This window comes from Zootoca vivipara, chromosome 6 (genome assembly GCF_965207765.1).
Source record: "Zootoca vivipara chromosome 6, rZooViv2.hap1.1, whole genome shotgun sequence".
NCBI lineage: Eukaryota > Metazoa > Chordata > Lepidosauria > Squamata > Lacertidae > Zootoca > Zootoca vivipara.
In genome coordinates, this window is record NC_142589.1 from 74626504 (window position 1) to 74652202 (window position 25699).

Below are 25699 nucleotides of genomic sequence, written 5' to 3' on the forward strand. Positions count from 1 at the left end.
ATGACTGTAAACTCTCAGGTTGAAGAATTAGACCTACCGTAGCTGAACTGGCATGAGGGAGAAATGGGAAAAATTGGGAGACACACACACACACACAAGCTAATGTAATGCATAAACTGCAAAGCAATGTTCTCATGAAATATAGCACCAATTAAAATGAACAATATGAATTTCTCTTTGTATCCAGAGCAAAATGATATTAATAATAATAATAATTTCCAAACAGGAATAGTATAAATAAACCTGATGTTTAAAAACCGAATGCACATGGCTCATAAAGTATCACAGAGCACACAAAAAATGTCAGTAAAACCGAGCCGTTAAAATAATAAGCTGCAACCAAACCCAAATGCGTTTTGGCTCTTGATTTCCCTCGGTGGTCTCGTGAAAGCTACTTGGCAGCAATAGTAATAATAGTAATAGTAATAATAATAGTAATAATTTTAACTCAGTAGATTATAAACAAGAGATTAGATGAGCAAATCACAAAAGAGCATTGTCTGCAAATATAGTAATTCAAAATATTGTAACCTGATTAAAATAATTTAAAAACCCAATAAAAATGGCATGAGGAAGACCATTGTTGCTTTCCCTGTCTCTTGATCAGGAAGGAGGTTTCTCCAAGGTAAGACTAGTCCATTGCACTCCAGATGTGCTGAACCAACCATTACCCGAAACACAGGACACTTGACTGCATGTCGTACTTTTCTGTGCATAATATGAGGGGTTTTTTAATTAAAAGAATGTGTTAGAAATTGGGGGTCATCTTACACACGAATAGTGCATAGGGGGGATGTGGGATTGGTTGCTGCCATGACCTGGAGATTGTCAGAGGCTATTTGGCATGTTATTGATGGCTGCGGCAATGGCTGGTGTTGATTTCTTTCACTGTGGCCATTGGGTGGGCGATTGGTGGCTTCTGCCGGCAAGGGGACAGACAAGAGAGAGCCAGTGTGGTGTAGTGGTTAAGAGCAGTGGACTCGTAATCTGGTGAACCAGGTTCGCTTCCCCGCTCCTCCACATGCAGCTGCTGGGTGACCTTGGGCTAGTCACAGTTCTTTGAAGTCTCTCAGCCCCACTCACCCCACAGAGTGTTTGTTGTGGGGGAGGAAGGGAAAGGAGAATGTTAGCAGCTTTGAGACTTAGGGTAGTGATAAAGCGGGATATAAAATCCAAACTCTTCTTCTTTTGGGATGCATGCGAGTGGCAGCGTAGGTCAGGCGGGTGAGCGATTTCTGGCAATCCCCCCTAAAAAATGCTGAACAAGTGCGGGCCACCCTTCCCCCCAAAAAAGCTCAACAACTCTGGGCAATCCCCCCATTTTCCTAATTTGGGTCCCCCAAAATAGGGGGGTGTCTTGTTGTTGTTTAGTCATTTAGTCGTGTCCGACTCTTCGTGACCTCATGGACCAGAGCACGCTAGGCACTCCTGTCTTCCACTGCCTCCCGCAGTTTGGTCAAACTCATGTTGGTAGCTTCGAGAACACTGTCCAACCATCTCGTCTTCTGTCATCCCCTTCTCCTTGTGCCCTCAATCTTTCCCAGCATCAGGGTCTTTTCCAGTGAGTCTTCTCATGAGGTGGCCAAAGTATTGGAGCCTCAGCTTCAGGATCTGTCCTTCCAGTGAGCACTCAGGGCTGATTTCCTTCAGAATGGATAGGTTTGATCTTCTTTCAGTCCATGGGACTCTCAAGAGTCTCCTCCAGCACCATAATTCAAGAGCCTTCTTTATGGTCCAGCTCTCACTTCCATACATCACTACTGGAAAGTGAGAGCTGGACAAATTGGAGAGTTTCACAACTGACCGTATTTTTCCGTTTTACACACGGAAAAATACGTTAATTTGTGAAACTCTGCTGCTCACCATCTCCCCCCCTTCTGCTTCTCTTCGCCTCCTGACTTGTTCCTTACAGGATTTCCCAATCTTGCACCTGGATGAGATTGTGGATGAGCACTCCAACGTCCTGGGCTTTTCCATGTTTAACACCAGCCATCCTTTCTACATGGAGTTTGTCCGCAGCCTCAACATGTCGTGGCGGGAGAACTGTGAGCTCAGCCCTTACCCGGGGCCTGCGGTAAGTGTGGTAACTCAGAGTACAAGGGTAATGTTATGCATAGGAGAAATCCATAGGAGAGAGCCAGTGTGGTGTAGTGGTTAAGAGCGGTAGACTCGTAATCTGGCGAACCGGGTTCGTGTCTCCGCTCCTCCACATGCAGCTGCTGGGTGACCTTGGGCTAGTCACACTTCTTTGAAGTCTCTCAGCCCCACTCACCTCACAGGGTGTCTGTTATGGGGGGGGAAGGGAAAGGAGAATGTTAGCTGCTTTGAGACTCCTTCGGGTAGTGATAAAGTGGGATATCAAATCCAAACACTTCTTCTTCTTCTTCTTCTGAATTCTGTGAAGTGACTCTACTAGAATGACCAGCCACTAGGGATGGAACAACATGTCAGTTTCATTTCTTCTGGTTTCTCGTTTTCCCAATCTCAAATTGGGTTCTCCATGTTTCTGTAGCTAATTTGTGACGCATTTGTTTATATAAATCATCACAAAAATTCTTCAGAACGTTGGTGCAAATTTCTCCTAGTAAACACATTTGTGTATGTGGTTTTGACTCATGTACACATTTTTTGCAAGCAATTTCTCCTGATATAATGCATTTCTCTGTGTTATTTTCATGGATATGTTTTAAAAATTTTAATGCTCACTTTTACCTAACCTATGCATTTTTTTACAAGTGTCCGTTTGTTGGAGGACTCTATCACAAAATTCAAATTTCATGCTAATTTCAAAGGATGGCTGTGTTTCGGTTCTCCTGTCCCCCCCCCCCCCAGATTTGATAGATTTTTTAATGTGGACTGAATCGAATTTCTCCCCCATGAAATTAGATTTAGTTTGCATTTAAAGATTTAGTCTTCATTTTCATAGGCTTTCCCCCTAAGGTGAACTCTGAGAAGAGATTGGGTATGCCTCCTCTGACGAAACTTCTGAGTGATTTCTAGGAAAGTGAAAATAATTTCAATTAAGGTTAATTATGTTTCTCGGTGGGGGGTTTTCCCGTCCCTAATGCAGAATGTTAAATTCTTATGTTAAGATACGTGGCTGTCCGTTTGAGAAACACATTAATTTCAGCCTTGCTCAGTAACTATGACTCATTCGACATCCACCTCCAGCTTTGCAGAGGCAGAGATGTTTAAGCCTAGTTGCAGGAGTAAGAGTATAACGGAGATGATAGGCTAGAGGCCCAGAAAGAACGTTTTGACAGCTGGAAGCACAACCTGGCTCCATCTGTCAGCCAGGGAAGAAACAATTGCAGGAGATTTCATTGCCTTGGCATGCTTGGAAGAACACATATAAGAACCTCATAACTGAGAACCGGCGCCTAGGTTTGCTTTCCCCCCTCCTCCTCCACATCAGCCCCTTTTCCTTTTGTGCCACGTCTTTTAGAGGGTGGGGATGATCTTACTTAAGTTTTTTCGCCTGAAGAGGGGGAGGGATGCTTTAAATAATAAACTAATAATAATCACAGGTGCCCTCACCCTCCGAGCTGCTTGATAATTAAACACTGGCTGAACCGTTTGCTCCCCTTCAGCTGTCAGCGGCACTGATGTTCGATGCGGTACATGTGGTGGTGAGTGCTGTGCGAGAGCTGAACCGCAGCCAGGAAATCGGGGTCAAACCCCTGGCCTGCACCTCGTCTAACATCTGGCAGCATGGGACCAGCCTCATGAACTACCTGCGCATGGTGAGGTGTGGCTGTGCTCATAGTGGGCAGGCTGTGTTTCCTATAATATCGAGGCACGTACACAGTATGAAGAGGGTCTTCACTGTGATTAAGGCCTTGTGCAGATTATATTTGCCCCAGACACATCGCACAAATGTTTGCCTAGGTTTGAGCCAAAAATAAGAATGGGATCCAAGTTTTACGACAGAAATTGTGACCCTGTGGTGGATTTCTCCTCTTTTCTTGTCTTTATTCTTTATTCTTTTGACTCTGCGCTTGCCGTCGGAGATGCTTCACTGTCTCCTTCCTCTGAGGGGATGCAAAAGAGGGCAGTGCGAGAGTGGGCCTTCTTGGTGGTGGCTCCTTGTTTGTGAAATGTTCTCCCCAGGGAAGTACGCCTGGTGCCGACATGGTTTACTTCTAATTGCCTGGGTAAAACATTTCTATTTCCCCAGGTGTTGGATGGTTAATTGGGAGGGTAGTGAGTTTTCTGGCCCTTTAGTGGGGCGGGGCGGATTCATCCTTTTATAAATATTCTTGGATGAGCATGCTTGGGTATTATAATGCTGCTGCAGAGATAATGATGCATACTGCTCAACTTCCCAAACAGCTCCTCGGCGGGTAGCTGACATTTAATAGCCTGGTCTCTCAAAGTGGCCTACCAAATGCTTTTATCTCCTCTTCCCATCACTCTCTGCCCTCCTTCCTTTTCTGCTGCCTGTGTGTAGCAGTCAGGTCTCTGAGGCCTTGCCTCCCTGTAACTATTCCTGCTAACATTAAACCACTCCTTCTGTAAGTAGGCCCTTTGTTTTGCAAAATCCCCGCCCCCCCCGCCCCTACTGAGCAATTCGGAATGTTCACGAACATTCCATGATGTCACTGCAGCCCTGGCCAATGGATGGGGAGGAAGGGCACATTTCAGTCGATTGAAAGCCAGAGGTCTGCCAACTTCATTCTCCAGGTTTCCCCACATCACACCTGCTCAGCCAATCTGGAGCAGGCTCAGTTAAACTAGGGGGTGGGGGGAAGTAATTTAATTTTAAAAAGTAAATCTGCACATTGCATCTTTGATAACCTTCGTATGTGCACACACTGTCTTAAAACGATGCGCAGAGAGGAACCCATAGTTCACATATATTGATGAATCTAGGCCAGGGGGATGTAAAAATCCAGTGCTGGCTACCTCAAGCTGGTCGTGACCTTCACCGCAGGCTGGTCATATCTCACTGTCTTCCCTTCTTTTCCTCTTTCCCTCTCTGTCTTTTCTCCCTCCCAACCCCCATTTCTGTCTCTCCATCCCTGGCCAGGTAGAGTATGACGGGCTGACAGGGCGCGTAGAGTTCAACAGCAAGGGCCAGAGAACCAATTATACCTTGCGCATCCTGGAAAAAGCCCGCCATGGGCACCGGGAGGTAAGTGGGGAGTTATCCTTAACCTGGCCTTCCCTTCCGAGTCCAGGTCCTGAGCTAAAGGTAAAGGGACCCCTGACCATTAGGTCCAGTCGTGACCGACTCTGGGGTTGCGCGCTCATCTCGCATTATTGGCCGAGGGAGCCGGCGTATAGCTTCCAAGTCATGTGGCCAGCATGACAAAGCCACTTCTGGCGAACCAGAGCAGCACATGGAAACGCCGTTTACCTTCCCGCTGTAGCGGTTCCTATTTATCTACTTGCATTTTGACGTGCTTTCGAACTGCTAGGTTGGCAGGAGCTGGGACCAAGCAACGGGAGCTCACCCCGTCACAGGGATTCGAACTGCCGACCTTCTGATCAGCAAGCCCTAGGCTCAGTGGTTTAACCACAGCGCCACCTGGGTCCCTCTAGGTCCTGAGCTAAGGCAACCCAAATCACACAGATCAGAACATGCATTTATAGCCCCTTAACTACAAACCGTCCGCTCCTGTTGGGTCATTTCCTGTAGCCTTGAGGGGCTGCAGGTTGAAGTCTGCTGTGTACTTATTTTGCAAGAAGGTGAAACAAATCAGGCCAGGTTTCCAGATATGAGCCCAGTTTTTTTTCCCAAAGTCTGATGTTTCTACGTGCAGAATTCTAAGGCCTCTTCTCTTCCTCCTCCGGCAACTGTTCTTCACTCTCCAGTCCTGCAGCTTCTCGGGCCTCTGTCTCTTGTCTCCTGGCTGTCACAGACTCCTCCAGATCACTGTTTCCCTTCTACCAAGTCTGTCTCCAACCCTGCTTCTCCCGCTGACAACTCCTCAATTTCCACTCCTCAGTGTCCAGCCAGTCCCTGACACTGTTTCTATACTGCTCTATACTTTAAAGAACAAATCTCAAAGCGGTTCACAACACATTAAAACATCCAATAGAACAATCTGGAATAAAACTAATTCAGGCTTCAAGGGAGATATTTCAGATCCTTCTCTAAGTGACATTTTGCTTTTCCCAGTCGCCAGCCTGGCACCCAGAGATCTCCACGTGGTTGCGATCAAACTTGTGCCAGTCACAAAACGCGCCTGGCACCTAGCTAATTTCAAACGCTGCTGATAAAACAGTCCAACTCAGGGGTGGGGAGCCGAGGGCCCGAGGGCCGAATGCAGCCTTCCAGGTCACTCGGTCTGACCCTTTGTATTCTCCTCAGGCCACACCCCCTTTCACCAGACCACACCCTCCTTGGTTGCTTTTTGCCTGGCTGGAATGTGTGCTTGAACTCCGATAATGCTTCTTACGCACCTGAACTGAGGACAAGGGAAGTATGGCTGAGCACTCATTGCCCCGCCCACCTGTCCTTCTAGCCCCGCCCACCCTGGCATCTTTGGGAAGTTTCCCAGAAGGGAATACAGCCTTGAGCTGGAAAAGGTTCCCCGTCCCTCTGCTAGTGAGACCCTCTAACACGCTTTCCCTTATTTGCAGATCGGGGTGTGGTACTCCAACCGGACTCTTGCCATGAACGCCACAACGCTGGACATCAACATCTCAGAGAGCCTTGCCAACAAGAATCTGACAGTCACCACTATCTTAGTAAGCTGGCTGCCTGCCTTTGCCAGGCTTTGTTAAGGGAGGGGAGTGTGGGTCCAGGGGATGGTCCCTTGGCCTTTAATATCAAATTTAGGTTGAGAGTTTTCTGGGCTTGACAGACAGACGGTGAGTTTGCACGTGGGCCGCAGGCAACCAGATACAAAGCGCTGAGCTCCTCAACTTGGGTAGGGGAGTGAATTTTTGCAAACTCAGTTTGTCACGCAAGAGGGAGGAGCGCAACCCCTGCCGAGATTCCTCCACTTTGGCACGGCTAGCCAAGCTGCCCTGGCACAGCTCACTGATCAGAAGGCATAGGGCAGCCCGATGTCAGGGAGGCATAGGGCAGCCCGATGTCAGGGAGCCTAATGATCTGCCGGTCTGCTGCAGCTTTGATCCCAGCAATCCTGACTGCCATATATTGTAGTCGCACACATAACACACCCTCAAGCCGGAAGCAAAACAGGAGGAGTATGGAGTCCCTTTTGGGCTGCCGTATATGGCTCATGGTGCATGGCCAGTGTGGTCCTCTGCTGGACTCCATCTCCCATCATCCACGGCTATTCCGCATGCTAGCAGGAACTGATGGGAGTTGTAGTCCAACAAGACCTGGAAGGCACTGTGCATTGGCCAGCTCTGGTGAGCACCCTTTTGGCTTGATTGATCCCAATTCTTGCAGGGCTGGGATTAAAGGTCAAAGGGACCTGTTCTGCTGTACACCTGGTCTGCGGCAAGAGGAGCCCCTGGGGCGCCTTCCAGATGCCATTGGACTCCAACTCCCATCAGCCCCAGCCAGCATGGCCTGTGTTCAGGGCTGATGGAGCCCACAGCATTGGCTGGCCTTGGTCTAAGGAGAAGACATGATCAAAACATCATTACACTGGAACTCATAATAATTCAGTGTAAGCCGATTGGTTCAGGATAGGTGTGATCTGAACTAGTGCAGTTTGGTGCTGAGTAGAGGGTTTTTTGTGGGGTGGTGGTGAATGCCTTCCTTTTATTATCTTCTGTCTTTCTTTTCGTTTTTTAACGAGCGCTTCCTTGCTGTGTAGAGCTCCTCAGGGTGTCCGGCTGCCATTCTCCTTCTCACAGAAGGCGCTGAGACAGAGCTAGGGCTGCGATCAACATGTAGCGCAGTCCCAGAGTGCCTTTTGGGAGGAGAATAAAGTGCTTTGTGGAGAGTGTGAGACCGGGGCTTTGTTTTGTTTCGGCTGAAGAAGGCAGGAAAAGGCGATGGCTGCACCAAACAGGGTAGTTTCCCCTCTCCTCCTCCTGAAAAGAAATAAGCCAACATTTCTCTCCCCTGCAGAGGGCTGTTCTGACTTGGCTGTAGATGCGGAATGACAAAAGTGCTTCTGCACATGATTAACCTGAGGAATCCACTGCCACAAGGTGTGCTGGTGGCCCGCAGTGGAGGGTGAAAAGGGGCATTGCCCCAGCAACCTTGGTCTGCCCTCAGCCAGCCCCCCCACCTCCCTGTGTTTTTACAACCTGTCCGATGGGTGACACAGCCTGCCATCGGTTGAGTCAGTTGCAAGGAGTGAGAAATGCCCTTATTTTCATCTGAGGAATGTTGGAGGGTATGAAACAGAGCAAGGCCTTGGTGAAACTTCCTTGCAAACTTTCTGCTAGAACTTATCCCCTCACACAAGGTGCTCTTACTCACTGTCTCCCTGTCCCCGCTTACAGGAGAACCCGTATGTGATGCGTCGTGCAAACTTCCAGGAGCTGTCCGGCACAGAGCAGTACGAGGGCTTCTGCGTAGACATGCTCCATGAACTCGCCGACATCCTTAAATTTCGCTTCCAGATTAAGCTGGTGGAAGATGGGCTCTATGGGGCTCCCGAGCCAAATGGATCTTGGACTGGCATGGTGGGAGAGCTCATTAATAGGGTATGGCTCCTTGGGGTTGAACCCAATGGGGTTTCCGTCTCCCAGACCTTTTCCTAAAGACCCACAACCCCCTTATCTTTCGGTAGTATGTAATCTGACATGGAATCTTCTGTCAGAACCAAAATCACAAAAGTGTGGCCTGGTGAAAGAGGACAAGTGCACGTGAGCATGTGCAGCATGCCCTTCTTTTGCAAGATACCACGACTGCCCTATGTGCTCACTGTCTTTTCGGTTCCTCCAAAAGCTCAGTCCCTAGCGCTGCTTCTTTGGTTCTTTGCCCTCAGATGAAGGGCCTGTCTAGACACAGAGCAAAATGTGATAGGTGGCAGGGGATCAGATTTTTTAATGCGCCTGCATTCCTACACTTGCTCCCTGCAAGTAGAAAGCTAGCATCACAGGAACTGGGCTCGACTAAAATATTTCCCTAGCTTTTTTCTTGCAGGGAGGGCTTTGTTCTGTTTGTTCGCATGAAAGAGTGCTCAGGAATGACATCCCCGGAACTGAAGTCTGAAGTTGTAAAACCACTCTGTCACCTCACTTTGCTGCATGGGTTGACTGAGGGCTTTCCCACAGCTTTCTCCCAGGGAAAACTGCTCTTTAGCACTCAGTTGGAACAAACTGCAATTGGGTTTTCTAGGGATTGCTATTTGTTCCGATTTAGAGCTAAAGAGCGGGTTTTCCCTGGGAAAGAAGTGAGGCAGGGGGGAAACCACTCAGTGTTTTCAGGGCACAGGGAAAGCAAAAGTATGGACAAGCCCCAAGGCACATGCCCGGTCTTATTTGTGGAGATAATGAATGGGCAGTGGGTACTTCATTCTTTTTCCAGGAGAAGGGCCACAAAGGATAGATAGTGCAATTAAAATGGACAATAATGCACTATGGAAAGAACTGATCAGTTGTGGTTCTGGAGTCTCCAACCAGAGGGCGATACTGAGACCTCTGGCTGCCAGTTGAGTGTTTGCTGCCTCCAGCCCACAAGGGCAGGGATAGCTAATGTGGTGCCTCCCAGATGTTGTTAGACTCCAGGGCCCATCCGTTTCAGCCAGCATGGTCGAAGGTCAGGCCTGATGGGAGTTGTAAGCTGGCAACATTTAGAGATCATCACATTGGCCACCCATATACACGGGCAGGGTTTCTCCAAACTTGGGTCTGTAGCAGTTTTTGGACCACGACTCCCATCATCCCTAGCTAGCAGGACCAGTGGTCAGGGATGATAGGAACTTTAGTCCAAAAACAGCTAGAGACCCAAGTTAGAGAAACCCCGTACTGGGGGACATATTTATACATTAAACTAGCTGGCCCTGCCACGTGTTGCTGTGGGTCATCCCTGTGATTTCCCCCACCCTGTGCCAATCCATGACATATCCCCCCACCCCGGCTTATCCCTGTGATTCCCCCTCCTCCTCCCCCCACCCCCGGCTTATCCCTGTGATCCCCCCTTCTCCCCCACCCCCGGCTTATCCCTGTGATACCCCCCTCTCTGTCCCGACCCATGACGTATCATGCCCCTTTCTCCCCCCGCCCCCGGCTCATCCCTGTGACTGGTCCCACCATGTCCTGACCTATTCCCTCCCCTCCCCCCCACCCAGGCGAGTGAGTACCTCCATTCGGCCTAGCCTGTAAAGGTTTTGGCCTATCATGTAAACAGGAGCCAAGGTGCTGTTGTGAGGGAAGGTTTTATAGGTGTAGTACCAGTGTAGCCGCTGCTAGAGGGCGCTGGTTTGTAACCTGGTTCTTTTCCCAGCATGCACTTTTGGCTGAGTGGTGCATTGTGGAACAGGCGTTTTACCTGGTGGAGGTGTGACATCTGTCTTAGCAAACTTTCCTATATCCTTCGGACATTCGCATGTGATGTTGTGTCAAAAATTCACCTCAATCGGTCAAGCGGTTTTGTTGAACATTGGAGACGAAGGAACATACTCAGTTTACATATATAGATATAGATATGCATTCAGCGTGGGAATATTTTTCTAACCACGTGCTTGGAAACCTCGGTATGAAATAAATGTGCAAAATCACCCTGATTTTTCGCTGCATGAGCAAGCAACTCTATAAAGTTGCCAGAAGCTTGCTGCCACAAATCAGTCTGTGAAATTCAGTGCCTCTCTCTGCCCACCCTCCCTGACCACTGTTCCCTGCCACCTCCTTTCCTGCTTGCAAGGTGTCGTTGCCAAAGTGATCTTTCCCCCACTCTGATCAGTTAGAATTGCTGGCGGGTGGAGGGGGAAGAGGAAGAGGAAGGCACCGCTCCTTTGCTCCTGCTCCCACCCAGAAGAGGGCGCATAGCAGTGGGTTGGGCTTTGCGATTCTCCGAGTGACAGGCAGGGGTCACTGTGCTTTGCTCCGCAGAAAGCTGACCTGGCCGTGGCTGCGTTCACCATCACGGCTGAGCGGGAGAAGGTCATCGACTTCTCCAAGCCTTTTATGACCCTGGGGATCAGCATCTTGTACCGGGTTCACATGGTATGTGCGCTTTTGTCTTGTGGGACTGGGGGGTGGGGTGGGGCACGGCTGAGAGGTTGAGCAAATGGGCTGGTGAACCTAAGGGCAGAACAGTGTGGCTATTGAGTCTCATTTCACACACAACCCAGTACAATGGTACCTTGGTTCTCAAACACCATGGTACTCAAACAACTTGGAACCCAAACACTGCAAACCCAGAAGTAAGCGTTTTGGTTTACGAACTTTTTTCGGAAGCCAAAGGTGCTCCGTTTTGAGTGTTACGCTTCTGTTTTGTTTGAGTGCCACACTTCCATTTAGAGTGTTATGCTGAGGTCTGTCTGTTTTTGCTATTTATTTTGTGTTTTTGTCTTTGCAGCTCATTTTTGCTTGTTTTTGTGACTTTGTGGAACCCAGTTCAGCTACTGATTGATTGTGTGACTGCAGTCCATTGTTTATTGCTTTCATTTTATGGATCAGTGGTCTCGTTAGATAGTAAAATTCATGTTAAATTGCTGTTTTAGGGGTTGTGTTTAAAAGTCTGGAACGGATTAATATGTTTTGCATTACTTTCTGTGGGAAAGAGCGCCTTGGTTTTGGAACGCTTTGGTTTTGGAACGGACTTCCGGAACGGATTAAGTTTGAGAACCAAGGTACCACGGTACCTCTTCTGAGACTTTAGACAGCCTCACAATTATAGGTGGGAGTTTTGACCCCTGTGGGTGATGTGCTGCAACCTTCTTAAAGCAGTTCTTTATCAATGGATGCTCTGGTTAAAGGAACGCTCCTTCATCCTCCCCTCCATTCTGATAACGGTGAAATGTTGTGCTGTGGTTTCACACCACCCCACGCCTCTTCTCTCCTGTCTTCAGTTTGGGAAGGCAGCAAAAACGACAACTTTTATCACATTGCAAGGTTGTCAAAACAAGGTCTCCTTGGCTGCGTGATGGATCGCAAAGTGTGCGGCTGGGCTAATATAAGCAACAGTGCTGGAATTGCACCAAAAATACCCTTGCTCCAATCCCCCGTTTTAGCCTCTAAATTCATTGAGTGACTTCAGGCTGGTCAGTATCTCTCGGCCTCACGAGGCCGTAGTCAGAATAAAATGGGGAGTGAGGAATGGAGCCACATCCTCTGCCTTGAGCTCATTGGAGGAACATTATCCTAACAAATACCCTGTTATTTGCAAAAGACCTTTAAACGGAGCATGGGAGCGTAGCTGCAATGCCCCGGGCTTCTCATGTATCAGCAGAAACCAAGGTATCAACCCTGAGTCAACAACCTCCGAAACAGCCTCCAGAATCCCCAATATAATGACAACAAGAAGCCGTTTTCCTTCAAGGCGCATTAGAGCGAAGAGAACGGCATTAAAGCTAATTGTGTAGCTCTATTATCTCTGCAGTTAGCAGAGTTGACCCGTTAAGTCTGCTTTCAGGAGCACTGCAAGCAATGCTGGCTCTGCTTCCGTGGAGGCAGATTTTAATTGGAATGCACCACGGCAGTTTGCTGGTCAACATGAAACAGCCCAGTCTTCCTACCTTAGGGATAGGCAGTGTTCAGGCTGGTCCATTGGGGCACGTCTGCCTCCAGCCAGCCCTGACCTGCCTGCCTCCTTTCTTGCAACTAGTCAGAGATGGCGCTAGTTGTCGGCTTCCTTCCCCTTAGTCTCAGCATTGCCCCTGTAGAATGCAGCAGCAGGGAGGAAGATGGGGACGAAACTAGAAATAGCTCTGTCATTGGCTCTGGCGCCACCTGCTGTTGGTCTCCCTGTGTTCCGCCCTACCAATCGCAAAGCACACCAGCCACCACTGGGGATAGGCAAGGTTTAGGCTGGGCTGAAGAGTGATATAGGGAATTGTAGGGGGAACTCCCTACAGGGACCCTCCCCCAGTCATCCTGACCAGCACTTCGCCCAGCGACAGCGTTAGCAGCGGGTCAGGAGGAGGGAATGAGGAATGGAGTGGAGTGGAGAGGGGGCACCAAGACGTGTCAGAGCCTCGGCACCAACCCAGCTGGCCAGAGGAGGAAGGACAGCGCAGCGAGGTGTCGGAGCCTCTGCAAAGCTCCAGCCAAAGGACGGGAGAAGGAACGCAGCCCCTTCCAGCGCCCACGTTGGGTCATGCACCCAGACGTAGGGCAAGGGGGCGGTGTTTTGGGGTTCCCAAACTAATATGGCGTGCTATGGTCCATGGGGCCACGAAGAGTCGGACACGACTAAACGGCTAAACAACAACAACAGACTATTATGCTGGTGCAAGAGCAGACAAGCGCCATTGCCGGGTTCTGAATCAGACTAGGCAGTCATGTTTTCTGATGTCTCTGCACTGTAAATAATATGCACAATAAAGCTCTTAAAGACAGAGCAGACTGGAGTGTCCTTACTCAAGAGTAGCCGCAACAATCCCCTGAGAGGAATATTTGTTGGAAGCCACCCAGAGCGGCTAGGGCAAGGGGTCAGCAAACTTTTTCAGCAGGGTGCCGGTCCACTGTCCCTCAGCCCTTGTGGGGGGGGGGGGCGCACTATATTTTGAAGGGGAAAAAAGGAATGAATTCCTATGCCCCACAAATAACCCAGAGATGCATTTTAAATAAAAGCATATATTCTACTCATGTAAAAACACCTGGCAGGCCCCACAAATAACCCAGAGATGCATTTTAAATAAAAGGACACATTCTACTCATGTGAAAACACACCGATTCCCGGACCGTCCGCGGGCCAAATTTAGAAGGCGATTGGGCTGGATCCAGCCCCCAGGCCTTAGTTTGCCTACCCATGGGCTAGGGCAATCCAGTCAGATGGGCGGAGTACAAATAAAATAAATTATTAATATTAATATTGATGTTGATTCAGTGGTCCTGCTACTCTGGTGCTTTTTTCTTTTTTTCTGCAGGGACGCAAACCAGGGTATTTCTCCTTCCTGGATCCTTTCTCCCCGGCTGTTTGGCTTTTCATGCTCCTGGCTTATCTTGCTGTCAGCTGCGTCCTCTTCCTAGCTGCCAGGTTAGTGCCCCCTATCCTGGAGCCATACTGAGGCACTACTAGGGATGGGGCTAGGGGGCATGGCCTCCCAGCGGCGTAGCTGGCTGCTTGGGCGCCTGGGCCGAGCCATCCATGGGGGCGGGTCAAGCTGGGCAGGTCGCTCTGGGCAGAGCCTGCATGGAATCCACCCTCCCCCTCAGCTGCAGGGCGGCTGAGGGGGAGGCGCCTGGCAGATGCGATCCCCACGTCACCCGAAAAGGAGAGATGCATGGCTTGGGCACATTGCAGGCTCTGTGGTAAGTGCCACCCCCTGGGTGAGTGGCGCCCAGTGCGCCCCCCTGCTGCCCAGCTCCGCTACTGTGGCCTCCCCCACAAAAAAATTTCTAAGCGCCCCTAGTGTTTGTGCTTCTCTGTGTTCTCCATGTTACTGGGATATTAATTTGAGAGAATAACTTGAAATTACTTTCTAAAGAGTCTATTTGGGGGTAGTGAATTGGGTAACGGAAGGGAAAATGAATTGGGTTGGAACAGGAGACTCATGGGGGATAACTGAGCGAAAGAAGTTTGGGGTGATCTGGGATGGTGGTACAAATTAACTGAGTCTTTTTTTCGGGGAGGGGGAGGATTTGGTTGGGAAATTAGTTGGCTTGCATTCTGTTGCATTTAAATTCTGAAACTGCACCCACACATATAAATTAGCGTCTGCCAATTTTTGCTTATGGGCTTGTGCCCCAGATCTTTTAAGAACCTAACCAAAGGTCTTTGTTGCATTGTGTGTTGCAATGCACCCTGAAGCAGAGGTGGTCAAGCGTCTGTATTCTTTCTCGGGGGAGGTAGATTTAGTCACACAAATTGAGCTCCGCATAAAGTCACATCCACCTGTCAGTAGGTACTCAGACATAATGGTATGTGCAGATACGTACATTCACATGTACACATTGCACAGAAAGAGCAAGGCAGAGGAGTCACATTGAAGTATGTAATATTTCAGTTTCTTGCAACATTCCCTCCCCCGTATTCCAAATAAAATTGGGTAGGGCTGCCAGGGACCGGATAAAATTGCTTTGAGTGCTGCATCTGATTCAGAGGCTGCCTGTTAGCCACCCCTGCATTATGGAACAGGCTAGGTTTCATGCATCTTCCACATGTTACGCTTGGGGAAAGGACCGTAGTTCAGCGGAAGAGGGCCTAATCTACGTGCAGTAGACTCCAGGTTCAGCCCCTGGCAGCATCTTCAGGTCAAAAAAGGGAACAGGTAACTGGCGATGTCAAAGATGTCTAGCACAGAGGCCTGCTGCAAGCCAGAGCGGGTTGCACTGGACTAAACGGACTAAAAGTTGTGTGCCGTCTTTAAGGCAGCTCTTGTGTTCTTTGCTGCAGCACATTGTGGGAAATGTCACTGCTCAAATCCTATGATGGATGTTCGTGGCTGCAAGATCTGAAATGTCACTTTGAAACTGGTTCATCTTTCATGCCTTCCTGTAATTAAATTGGTAGTTTAGTGAAGGTGCGGAGACTACCCCCTAAGACCCTGAGCCTAAATATGTTTACATAGAAGTAAGCCAGCTCCTCTCCTCTCTTTCCTCTCCTCTTTTCTTTTCTTTTCACAGGCTGAGCCCTTATGAATGGTACAACCCCCACCCTTGCCTGCGCGAGCGACACAACATATTGGAAAACCAGTACACACTTGGCAACAGCCTCTGGTTCCCAGTTGGCGGCTTCATGCAACAGGGGTCAGAGATCATGCCCCGGGCCCTCTCTACCCGCTGTGTCAGTGGGGTCTGGTGAGCATCTGTGGGGCATGTGCCTGACAGGTTTGGAGAAAGGGGCCTCTGTGGAGTTGGGGTCCGTAGCAGGAGGGGTGACCAGCTGAGGGGTATATTCAAATCTGGAAAATTCCAGACACCACCTCATCTCCCAGCTGCCTAGTAACATTCTGCTGCTGTTTAAACAACTGAAATATATTAAATATATTTTTCCCAGGTGCCGCTTAAACATTTGGTGGTGGCTCCTAGGAATTTGGATTTTTTAAATGGGCTAGTGGTTAAGTCTTGATTAATCTACTAACGATTTAGTTGATTAATGGGGGGGCATTTTTGGTGACGACAACATTTGAAGGGCACATCTGTTTATCTGTGAAGGCCGATTTGGTTTTTGCATGTTACTGCAACAGAGAATCGGGGGAATTTTTTTAAAAAAATTAAATCTAAAAGGGAAACTGCCGTTTGTGTTTACCAAATTGTAGGCTGTCATACTTCAGTGTCTTACATCAGAGTTTGGGTGATATCTAATGTTAATTGATCCATTGATTAATTGTTTTAAAAGCAGATTCTAGAAATTCTTTAGCCAATTGGCAGTGTGGATTTGTAATATAAATCAATGTTTGGGTGCATTCAAACCTTTTCAGCACCTAACCCAAATGTTGCTTAGCCTATTCTACAAAGATATAAAATAGAATTTACAAAGATATAAAATAGAATTTACTAAAAAGTCTTAATCTAATGGAACAGACCTTTTCACCTAAGTGTATGTGACTAGGACGTGTTAAATTAACAAGGATAATGTTGGTTTGTGTCAAATGAGGACACAATCTTCTCTCTAGGCTAAAGGATAACAACATATCTTAAATGGGTTTTGTTGAGGACTTACGGTAAATAAGCACCAATGCTTAGGTGAGTGTTGATGGATTTTAATGGCTGGTATCTGCTAGCTACTAGAGATACTCCCATCTGCTTTGCTGAGGGCTGGGGAGAAACATTTTAGCAGTTGGCATGCAGCCAGAGAAGGAGAAAGACAATCAAGTTTTTTTATATTAAAAAAAAAAACCCTGTCTGGCAGGCAAGAAGTGGCTTTTTTCCTTTGAAGGGTAGCTTTCCCCATCTGGGAGTTTGCTTGCTCCTTTGTTCTCAACCTGGATATTTGTACAGTTAACTGCTATCACAAAGGTCTTCAGTTGCTACCACCCTCAGAAGGATTTGGCCCCTGTAAACTTCCGACTGAGAAATTGTGGCAATGTGAATTCTGATTTGCTGGTAAGGAGGCTAGGCGATGTTACACCAAAGCAACATCCTATCGCTTTCCTTATTCCAAAGAAGTCCAATCTTTTGGGGGAAGCCCTCCCAATCTGCTGCATAAATATGCAACCTGAGTTTGCTCGTGATTAGATGCCATCCGAAAATAGCTGCAGCCTGGAAGCGTCGCGGCATTAGATCTTGAAACCCGAAGGGATCTCATTAGCTAGGAAGTTTTCCTCTGCTTCTGCAGGATAAGTGGAGAGGCACTTTTATGCATGCCCAGAATGCCCTTCCCCGAGAGCCAGTGTGGCGTAGTGGTTACATGGCAGCACTATGACCTGGGAGAGCAGGGTTCAAATCTCCACTCAGCCATGAAGCTCACTCGGTGACCTTGGGCTTCTCACTTTCTTTTAGCCCAACCTGCTCCACAGGGCTGTTGCGAGGATAAAATGGAAGCTGGTTTTTTTTGGGGGGGGGGGGAATGGGATATAACTCAAATGCATAGAAATGCATACATTACCCCCCCAAAATGGCTTTCTTTTCTTCTTTTTTGGGCACTGAAAATTGTGTGTGAATTTTGTTCTTGTTGCTGCAGGTGGGCTTTCACCTTGATCATCATCTCCTCTTACACGGCCAACCTTGCTGCCTTCCTCACTGTGCAGAGGATGGAGGTGCCCATTGAGTCGGCGGACGACTTGGCTGACCAGACCAACATTGAATATGGCACCATCCACGCGGGCTCCACAATGACCTTCTTCCAAGTGAGAGAGACGCGCTCGTCAGCTATATGGCTGGGGTGACACCCAGTTCCCTCCCGCAACTGTCATTCATCTGTCCACGGTCATCGAGCATGCGCCGTCATCACCGGCTGTTTTTAAGTCCCCCCCCCCCCTTCTAACAATGTTTAGGCGCTTTTGTAAACTGCGGGGTTTTCCTGAGCCTGCTGCTGCCTTCCTCTCGTGGGTGGGTGCTGCTGTTTTAGCTGCAAAAGGCATTGGCACCCAGCCCTGAAGTTGGCAAATCCAGGTCTTTGATTTGAATTGGGGGGAAGAACCACGTAGCTGTGTTTTAAGCTGATCGTGTCCGCTTAGCTACTCTGCCCCAAGTTTTGCTCTTGTTCGTCTTAATAGCTAAAGCACAGAACCTCTTTATTCAAAGACGGGAAAACTCTTAAATGCCTGCTCCCAGGGGTGGCAATCTCCACTATGACCTCCCTGTGAACTTTTCTGGGTCACCTGCTTGGCCCTGGTTGGATTACATCAGGGGTCAGCAACCTTTTTCAGCCGTGGGCCGGACTATATTTTGAAGGGGGGAAAATGAACAAATTCCTATGCCCCACAAATTACCCAGAGATGCGTTTTAAATAAAAGCACACATTCTACTCATGTAAACACACCAGGCAGGCCCCACAAATAACCGAGAGATGCATTTTAAATTAAAGGACACATTCTACTCATGTAAAAACACGCTGATTCCTGGACCGTCCGTGGGCCGGATTGAGAAGGCGATTGGGCCGCATCCAGCCCACGGGCCTGAGGTTGCCTACCCCTGGATTACATGTTCCTCTTCTGTGAATCAGAGAGACAATCTGTGCATCTTTAGAAGCAGGATAATAGAATCCTGCTGGCTTTCCATTCGGCTTATGTGGGCATCCAGGCCTAACACGACATTCTCCAAGGATGCTGCTTAATAGGAATCAGTCCAAAAGGAAAAGGAAAAAAAAAAAGAATTCCCATGGACAATGCCTTGCGTGTAGTTCCCATTTAACTCAGCAGTTAAACAAAGACATGCATTAAGATTGCACTGTAAATCTGAACCAGCGCTCAAAAAGAGTGCAGTTCTGGAAACTGTTCCAACCTCTCCACAACCTCTGTGGGTTGGGCTTCCAGGGCAGAAGCTTTTGTTCACAGCACATTTGAGCCCTTGCACCGTTTGTTTTGCAAATATAACAAGGGGCAAAGGAGAGCAGGTCCTTTCAGGACTCCCCTATTCCTGCGGCTGCAAACGGTTTTTAATTCTAAATTTCAAATCATTGCAAGCCTGAAACCTTCTGGTGAAGGGCAGGTAATTAATAGTAATAGTAGTGGTAGTGGTAGTGGTAGTGGTAATAATAATAATGGTTTTATTTTGTTTACTAGTGCAGCTTCCCCTGGCCACACAACACAAGCTGTTCCCTTTAAAAATGCCCCTTTCTGAACCAATATAGGGCCCTGTTCTCTCTCGCATCTGGAAAACATTATGCGAAGAGCAGCCTTCATTTCTTTTCATTCTCCCGACTTCCTCAGTACCTTTTAATATACCTTCTTGAAATTCTCCAAGTGGTGGGGAGGAAGAGATCTCCACAAAACCACTTTAATTACTGGGTGGATAGCTGAGATGACCTTCAGCTGTCTCTTTAACTATCCCAAATGTTTTCATACATATAAACGCCCAACATCAAGCGCAGACTGTCTCTTGAGACTTGGGCAGTGTCCTAGCCCTGGCTAGCTTTTTCTCTGATATTGTGCTGGGCTGAAGAACTGTTCCCTCTGAAAATATATTCAAAGCTGATGTCCCTCAGGGCCAGGGGGGGCACAGGAACTGACATATCAGTCCGAGTGCCCCCCTCACTACTAATCATAGTATTGGGGTATTGGGGGGGGGAGAGAAGGTCAAGGCTGGAGGTTCCCATGGCAACAGTAGCCAAGGCGGCAGTGACCAGTCTATTGTCATTTTTGGGGAGGGGGGTCTAATTCTATCCTTCTCTTGGTTGCTCTGGCAACCTGTCTCCACAGTAACAGCAGTCTCTGCTCCGGGAGACATTAATGAAGGGAAATCAATCAACAAACAAGGTGGCAGGCCGGATGGCAGAAAGGAAAACCTACAGTCTTGCCTTTCAGCCAGGGCCCTGCAAATTTCTTTCCATCCTGAGTCCCAAAACTGTCTCCTCCTTATGTGTTGCCCTTGTCAGGTCTGAGGACCAGCTCACTGCATCCTGCCACTTCACAATCGCAAGGCAAAATAGTTTTTAGTGTGGAGTCCAGTTCCGCCTTCATATGTTCCTAAGTCCTCGGGTTTTTCTTATAGTTGAAGTTGATTCGTTAATCGCCTTCTAAAAACGCCATCTCTTGTGACGATTTGCACTGGCGATAGTTGACGACAAAGAATAATGCATTTAAAGCAAGACTGAAACCCTAACAAGTGCACACTCATGGCAGAGACCCATTGATTCACCTGAGAAAGCCTATCGGAACAAAAATGTCTTCAATTGTTTCCAGAAAGTGCTGATAAGTGACCGCCTATCATCTTGGCAGGAATGCTGTTCCACAGAACAGAGATAGCCCTTCTCCAAGTTACTGCAGAAGAAACTTCTGAGATCTTTGCAACTTGAAGGAGAAACCTGGCCACAATAATCTACTAGGTGTGCAGGGGCTGTATCATTATTATCAATAATAATAATAATAATAATAATAATAATAATAATAATAATAGCCCCCCCCCTCGACATATACAAAATGACAGGTTACCCTGATAATTCCCTCTCTAGTGCTAAACTTGGGCAGCCCACTGCATTATCAGTTTGAAAGCAAAGCATCTAAAAATTCAACATAAAATTGTGCGTTGCTCAAGTGCATTGCCTGGGCAGTTTCTGATTTATTTTTAATGTGCGCCACCATCTCTCGCCACACCCCGTGCTTCTGGCTGCTTGTCGCCTGAGAACAACCTAGCCTTTTTATTTCCACCAGCCTCAGGGAAAGGATACAGCAAGCCCAGTTCCACTACTTGTTACTGAAAGCAGTAATCTGATTTTCACCCTGGGCCTCAGACAAGCTCTGTAGCATGTCAGTGAACTGTGTGGTTAGAATGTTGAACTTAATACAAATGAAGCCTAAATTTAAATTCCCACTCGGCCGCAAAACTTTCTGAGTGACCTTGGGTTAATCGCTGTCAGCCCAGCCTACCCAACAGGGTTGTTGGGGAGATAAAATGGGGAGGGTGAGAGAAACTTGCACGCTGCCCTGATATCTTTTGGATAAAAATGTAATAAACAAATGTACAGGTCCTTCCTTCGCATTGGGACAATGCTTATCACGATAAAATTTCATTTGTGGAAGAAACTAACTTCTCAAAGGAAGCCATGAGTATATGATCGCCTTGCAAAGTCTTGGCACCATCTCCCCTCATTCATTCTCTACCTATCTTTTTCTCCAACCAGAATTCTCGGTACCAGACGTACCAGCGGATGTGGAATTACATGCATTCAAAGCAACCTAGTGTCTTTGTAAAGAGCACAGAGGAGGGGATTGCCCGGGTGCTGAATTCGAAGTATGCCTTCTTGCTCGAGAGCACGATGAACGAGTATCACCGGAGGCTCAACTGCAACCTCACACAAATTGGGGGCTTGTTGGATACCAAGGGCTATGGCATCGGCATGCCACTGGGTGAGTGGCAGTAGCTGGAGCCAATCATCAGCTGGCATCGGTGCCAAGAGCAGAACAATGGAAAATGTCAAAGGCACAGGGACATAGAAGCGTGGGCCTAATAATAATTACAATGTTGATAATAATAGATGCTATTTATATATACCTGAGTCACTTCTACTTCTTGTGGAGGTTGTTGTAAGACTCCTACCTTGATTCTTCTGTACTGCACCTAGCACTAGGAATTCCTAGTGCTAGATGTTGTACAAAAAAGAAGATATGAATCGTGTCTATATTATACTAACACGAAAGCTCAACAGCACAAACATTTTACCAGCACATAAAAAAAAATCCCAAATGACAATGAATGCTATGAATCGCCAACTCTTTACTAGCAATCCGTAGTTAGCAGTTCATAGTCTTCACTGTTTAAATAATAATAATAATAATAATAATAATAATAATAATAATAATATTTAGATGCCGCCCATCTGACTGGGTTGCCCCAGCCACTCTGAGTGGCTTCCAGCAAAATAGAAAAAGATTACAAAACATCAAACGTTAAAAACCCACCTATACAGGGCTGCCCTCAGGATTCTGTATGTGTTCATGTGACGTCTGTATTGTTGATCTTCTATATTGGTATGAAATAGATACTGTTTATATGTACGTGAGCCTCTTTATTGTCCGAAAATATCAAGACAAGGCCCTATTTTGTAGATTTATAATCTGAAAGTAGTCAGCGTGGGGGTGCGATGGGGGTTCTGGGAGAAGTACCACCACAGAAAACCTTTGTGAGGTTGAGCCAGGTGCCCTGTTAATTGGCTCAGACTGGGATTGGAATGGGTATTGGAAAGAAAGAAATGCAAATAACTGGGGGTTCCGCCAGGTGGCAGGTTGTCAAATGCATTTGGAGTTCAGGACACTCTGAACTAATCAGAAGGAATTCTTTTTGAAGGCCAAAATTGACCGCTGAAATTTTTTTTTCCTACCAGAAAGGTAGAAGGTGTGCTTTGTGGAGAGGCCTTAATTTGAGATATTGCAAATGGGTTGTCGACAATCAATTTTTATTTTTATTTTTTTACATAAAATGTCCCTTGGAAAGGGTAAATCCAGAATAAATTGAGGGTGGGGGGTATACAGGTTCGTGTTCTGCTGTCAATGACATTGTGTGAATGCCAGTGCTTTTGTTTCTGAGGGGATGCAGGGGGACGCATACCCCTAAACATTTTGTGAATCTTTGTACTTTTGTCCATTTGCTGTATTTATTTCCCCCGACTGGAACTGTAAAATGGTGGTTTTCTTGAGTCAAAATGAGAGTACCCCTAAGCATTTTTTTAAAGAAAAAAAAGCTCACTGGTGAATGCTACAACAAAAAACACCTTGCATGAATCTTGCAAAAACGCACACTGATTTTCTCATGCAGACGTGCTTGCGTATACCAGCTCCTTCTTTTTCCCCTTCTCTTTTCCCGTCTCTCTCTCTCTCTCTCTCTCTCTCTCTCTCACACACACACACACACACACACACACCTACATACATAGGCAGGTATAGCCTGTCTTTGGGGATGTTCGAAACAGTGGTTTCATCAACATGGATCTTTTCGATTCCCCTTTCACTTTGGATGAACTTCGGCAGTAAGGTCGGCCAGTCACCCAGAGATCAATACTGAGGGAGATTTTCAAAAAGTGATATAGGCTTGTTCTTGCAAGGAGCTCCAGCTGATTGCAGCAGCTGAGGCCCCGTTCGCCTTCCCCTCGCTTACCTTAAACGCTGACAAGCCTTGTGTGACCAATAAGCCAACTGGTAAATGAGATTCAAAGTCAGCAGGGAGCTATATTAGACGCCTTTCATAATGCTGGAGCCGGCATGCCGGCCCCTGCTCTGAAGCTCGACTGAGTGATGGCCTGAGAAGGGGTGGATTAATCATCATCGACAGCCCTGTGTCATATCTGCCTCCTTGACAATCCCGCAGGCTCCCCGTTCCGGGATGAGATCACCCTCGCCATCCTGCAGCTTCAGGAGAACAACCGCTTGGAGATCTTGAAACGCAAATGGTGGGAGGGAAGCAAGTGTCCAAAAGAAGAGGACCACCGGGCGAAAGGTGAGGTGCTGAGGGTTAGAGGGGAGGGTATGATGGGTGCCGCCAACCTGAGGTTGCCAATGGCCCCATGGTTGGGTTAACACTGAGTAGAACCCAACTAGAATTGCAGCCCAAGGTTTTTTGATAAATATGCGGCTATGGGTTAAACCAGGCTTCCTCAGACTCGGCCCTCCAGATGGTTTGAGACTACAATTCCCATCATCCCTGACCACTGGTCCTGTTAGCTAGAGATCATGGGAGTTGTAGGCCAAAAACATCTGGAGGGCCGAGTTTGAGGAAGCCTGGGTTAAACCCACACCAGGCACTTAAAGTACATAACTTCTTCCCCCAAAGGATTCTGGGAACTGCCGTTTACCCTTCACAGATTCCCAATTCCCAACAAACTGCAAGTCTCAGGATTAATTGGGGACGGAGGCATGAGATCTAAATGTGCTTTGAACGTATGGCACAATGTTCCTCACGCCTCTCTTCTGTACAAACAATTAAATATGGCAAGCTGGGGGGGGGAATAAAACCTGGAAGAAGAAGCCAGCAGGTGAAACCTTGGCATTCAGCATGGTTCTCGACCTAAATGACGGCCAACAGTATATGGTTGTGAGGCCCTGTCTTTGGGGCTGTTATGGCCTCAGTTTTTGGAACTTAGATTTCATGTGTGGCTCACAGGCATGCCCACCTGCTGAAATCAGAAGTAAGTTTTGTGGAGATTGCTAATAGGCTGTGTAGAGCAACCTCTGGTGGCGAGAGAGAAGACTGCCAGTCGAAAAAGATGGGTTGGTGGAGGAAAATCCCATGACACAGTAATACATGCCTCACCATAGCAGAAACAGATCCAATAATGTATCCGACTAACGGTTGAGCAAGTCAGTAGCTTCTATTGGTTTGGACGCAAAGGGTTTATCTTCAGCCTGTGTCCTATTGGTTTTTAAAGATCCCGCTTATTGAAAAATCAGCGAAATGTTTCAGCCCATTTACAAAGTGATTCCGGATTGGCTGGATTCTGGGGAAGGAAAAGCTGAAAAATAGTAGCCAGGGAACAGCAGGGAAAGGGAAACATGGTGTCTGCAAACATCCTAACTTTCCAAAGCATACGTTCAAGTTTTTCTTGGGTGGGATTTGGGGATCTTCCAAAGCGCTGAAAATTGCACTGAAAATATTTGGAAGCGAACATTCAGAGCTGCTCTGGGCACACTGGGCAAGGAGACAGCATTATAGGTGTGTGAGAGAGAGATCGTGTGAAATCCAAGGTGTTAGGAATGCTTTCTGACTTCCTGAAAGTGGCCAGGGTGGGGCAGCTTCGAGCTGTGTCTATCCTGTCCTTGCTGGCTCCCGTTATTATTTTTTCTTCTTCCCTCCCCCCCCCTCCGCCAACAGGGCTGGGGATGGAGAACATTGGAGGCATCTTTGTGGTGCTCATCTGCGGGCTCATCATTGCAGTCTTCGTTGCTGTCATGGAATTTGTATGGGCCACGCGTCGCTCAGCTGAACATGAAGAGGTGAGGTGGGGTGGTTCTCTGGTTGGGGGTGGGAGGGTGGGGCATGGAGGAAAGAATGAAGGACAGTGGCTGGGTCTAAAGGGAAGACTATTGCCACCAGCCCCTGAGGAAGTATGAGTGGGTGGTTTTAAGAAGGGCATTAAACTGGTCAAGGAGCCACAAGGAGATTGAGAACTGAATCAGAGGGTCTCATGTACAGACTGGAGTACAGACTGGAGACTTTTGTGTGTGTGTGTTTGTGAGAGAGAGACAGACAGACAGCGCAGACCCTCCAGCATTTCTCCAATGAAAACAGGATCGTCCTATTTTGTTGTTTGTTTGTTTGTTATACCCCACCCATCTGATTTTATTAATTATACTCCACCCATTTTATTTTGTATTACTCCAGCCGCTCTGGCGGCTTCCAACATTAATAAAAGCAAAATACAGCATTAAACATTTTTTTAAAAGCTTTCCTATACAGGGCTGACTTCAGATGGCTCTGGGAGTCGGATAACACCATACACTTCAACATCTCTCTGATGAAAATAAGGACTTCCTAAGGAAAAGCAGGACATTCTGGGATCAAATCAGAAACCTGGACAGCTTCAGTAAATCAGGCACTGTCCCTGGAAAATAGGGACACTGGGAGGGTCGAGGAGAGGAGAAGTTCACGTTCGCACCATACATTTTAAAGTACCATGCCA

The 25699-nt window shown here is 47.6% G+C and overlaps 1 protein-coding gene across 1 annotated transcript in view; it reads left to right on the forward strand.

The window, feature by feature from the left end:
* GRIK5 (glutamate ionotropic receptor kainate type subunit 5) overlaps window positions 1–25699 on the forward strand; it is a 53735-nt gene that overhangs the window by 23172 nt on the left and 4864 nt on the right. Inside the window, exons 7-18 of the mRNA XM_035117543.3 lie at window positions 1913–2074; window positions 3591–3743; window positions 5030–5134; window positions 6589–6696; window positions 8380–8583; window positions 10933–11046; window positions 13914–14023; window positions 15613–15786; window positions 17612–17777; window positions 21212–21437; window positions 23392–23520; window positions 24892–25013. Coding sequence (XP_034973434.1) covers window positions 1913–2074; window positions 3591–3743; window positions 5030–5134; window positions 6589–6696; window positions 8380–8583; window positions 10933–11046; window positions 13914–14023; window positions 15613–15786; window positions 17612–17777; window positions 21212–21437; window positions 23392–23520; window positions 24892–25013 — 1773 coding nt within the window. The remainder of the gene's footprint in view (window positions 1–1912; window positions 2075–3590; window positions 3744–5029; window positions 5135–6588; window positions 6697–8379; window positions 8584–10932; window positions 11047–13913; window positions 14024–15612; window positions 15787–17611; window positions 17778–21211; window positions 21438–23391; window positions 23521–24891; window positions 25014–25699) is intronic.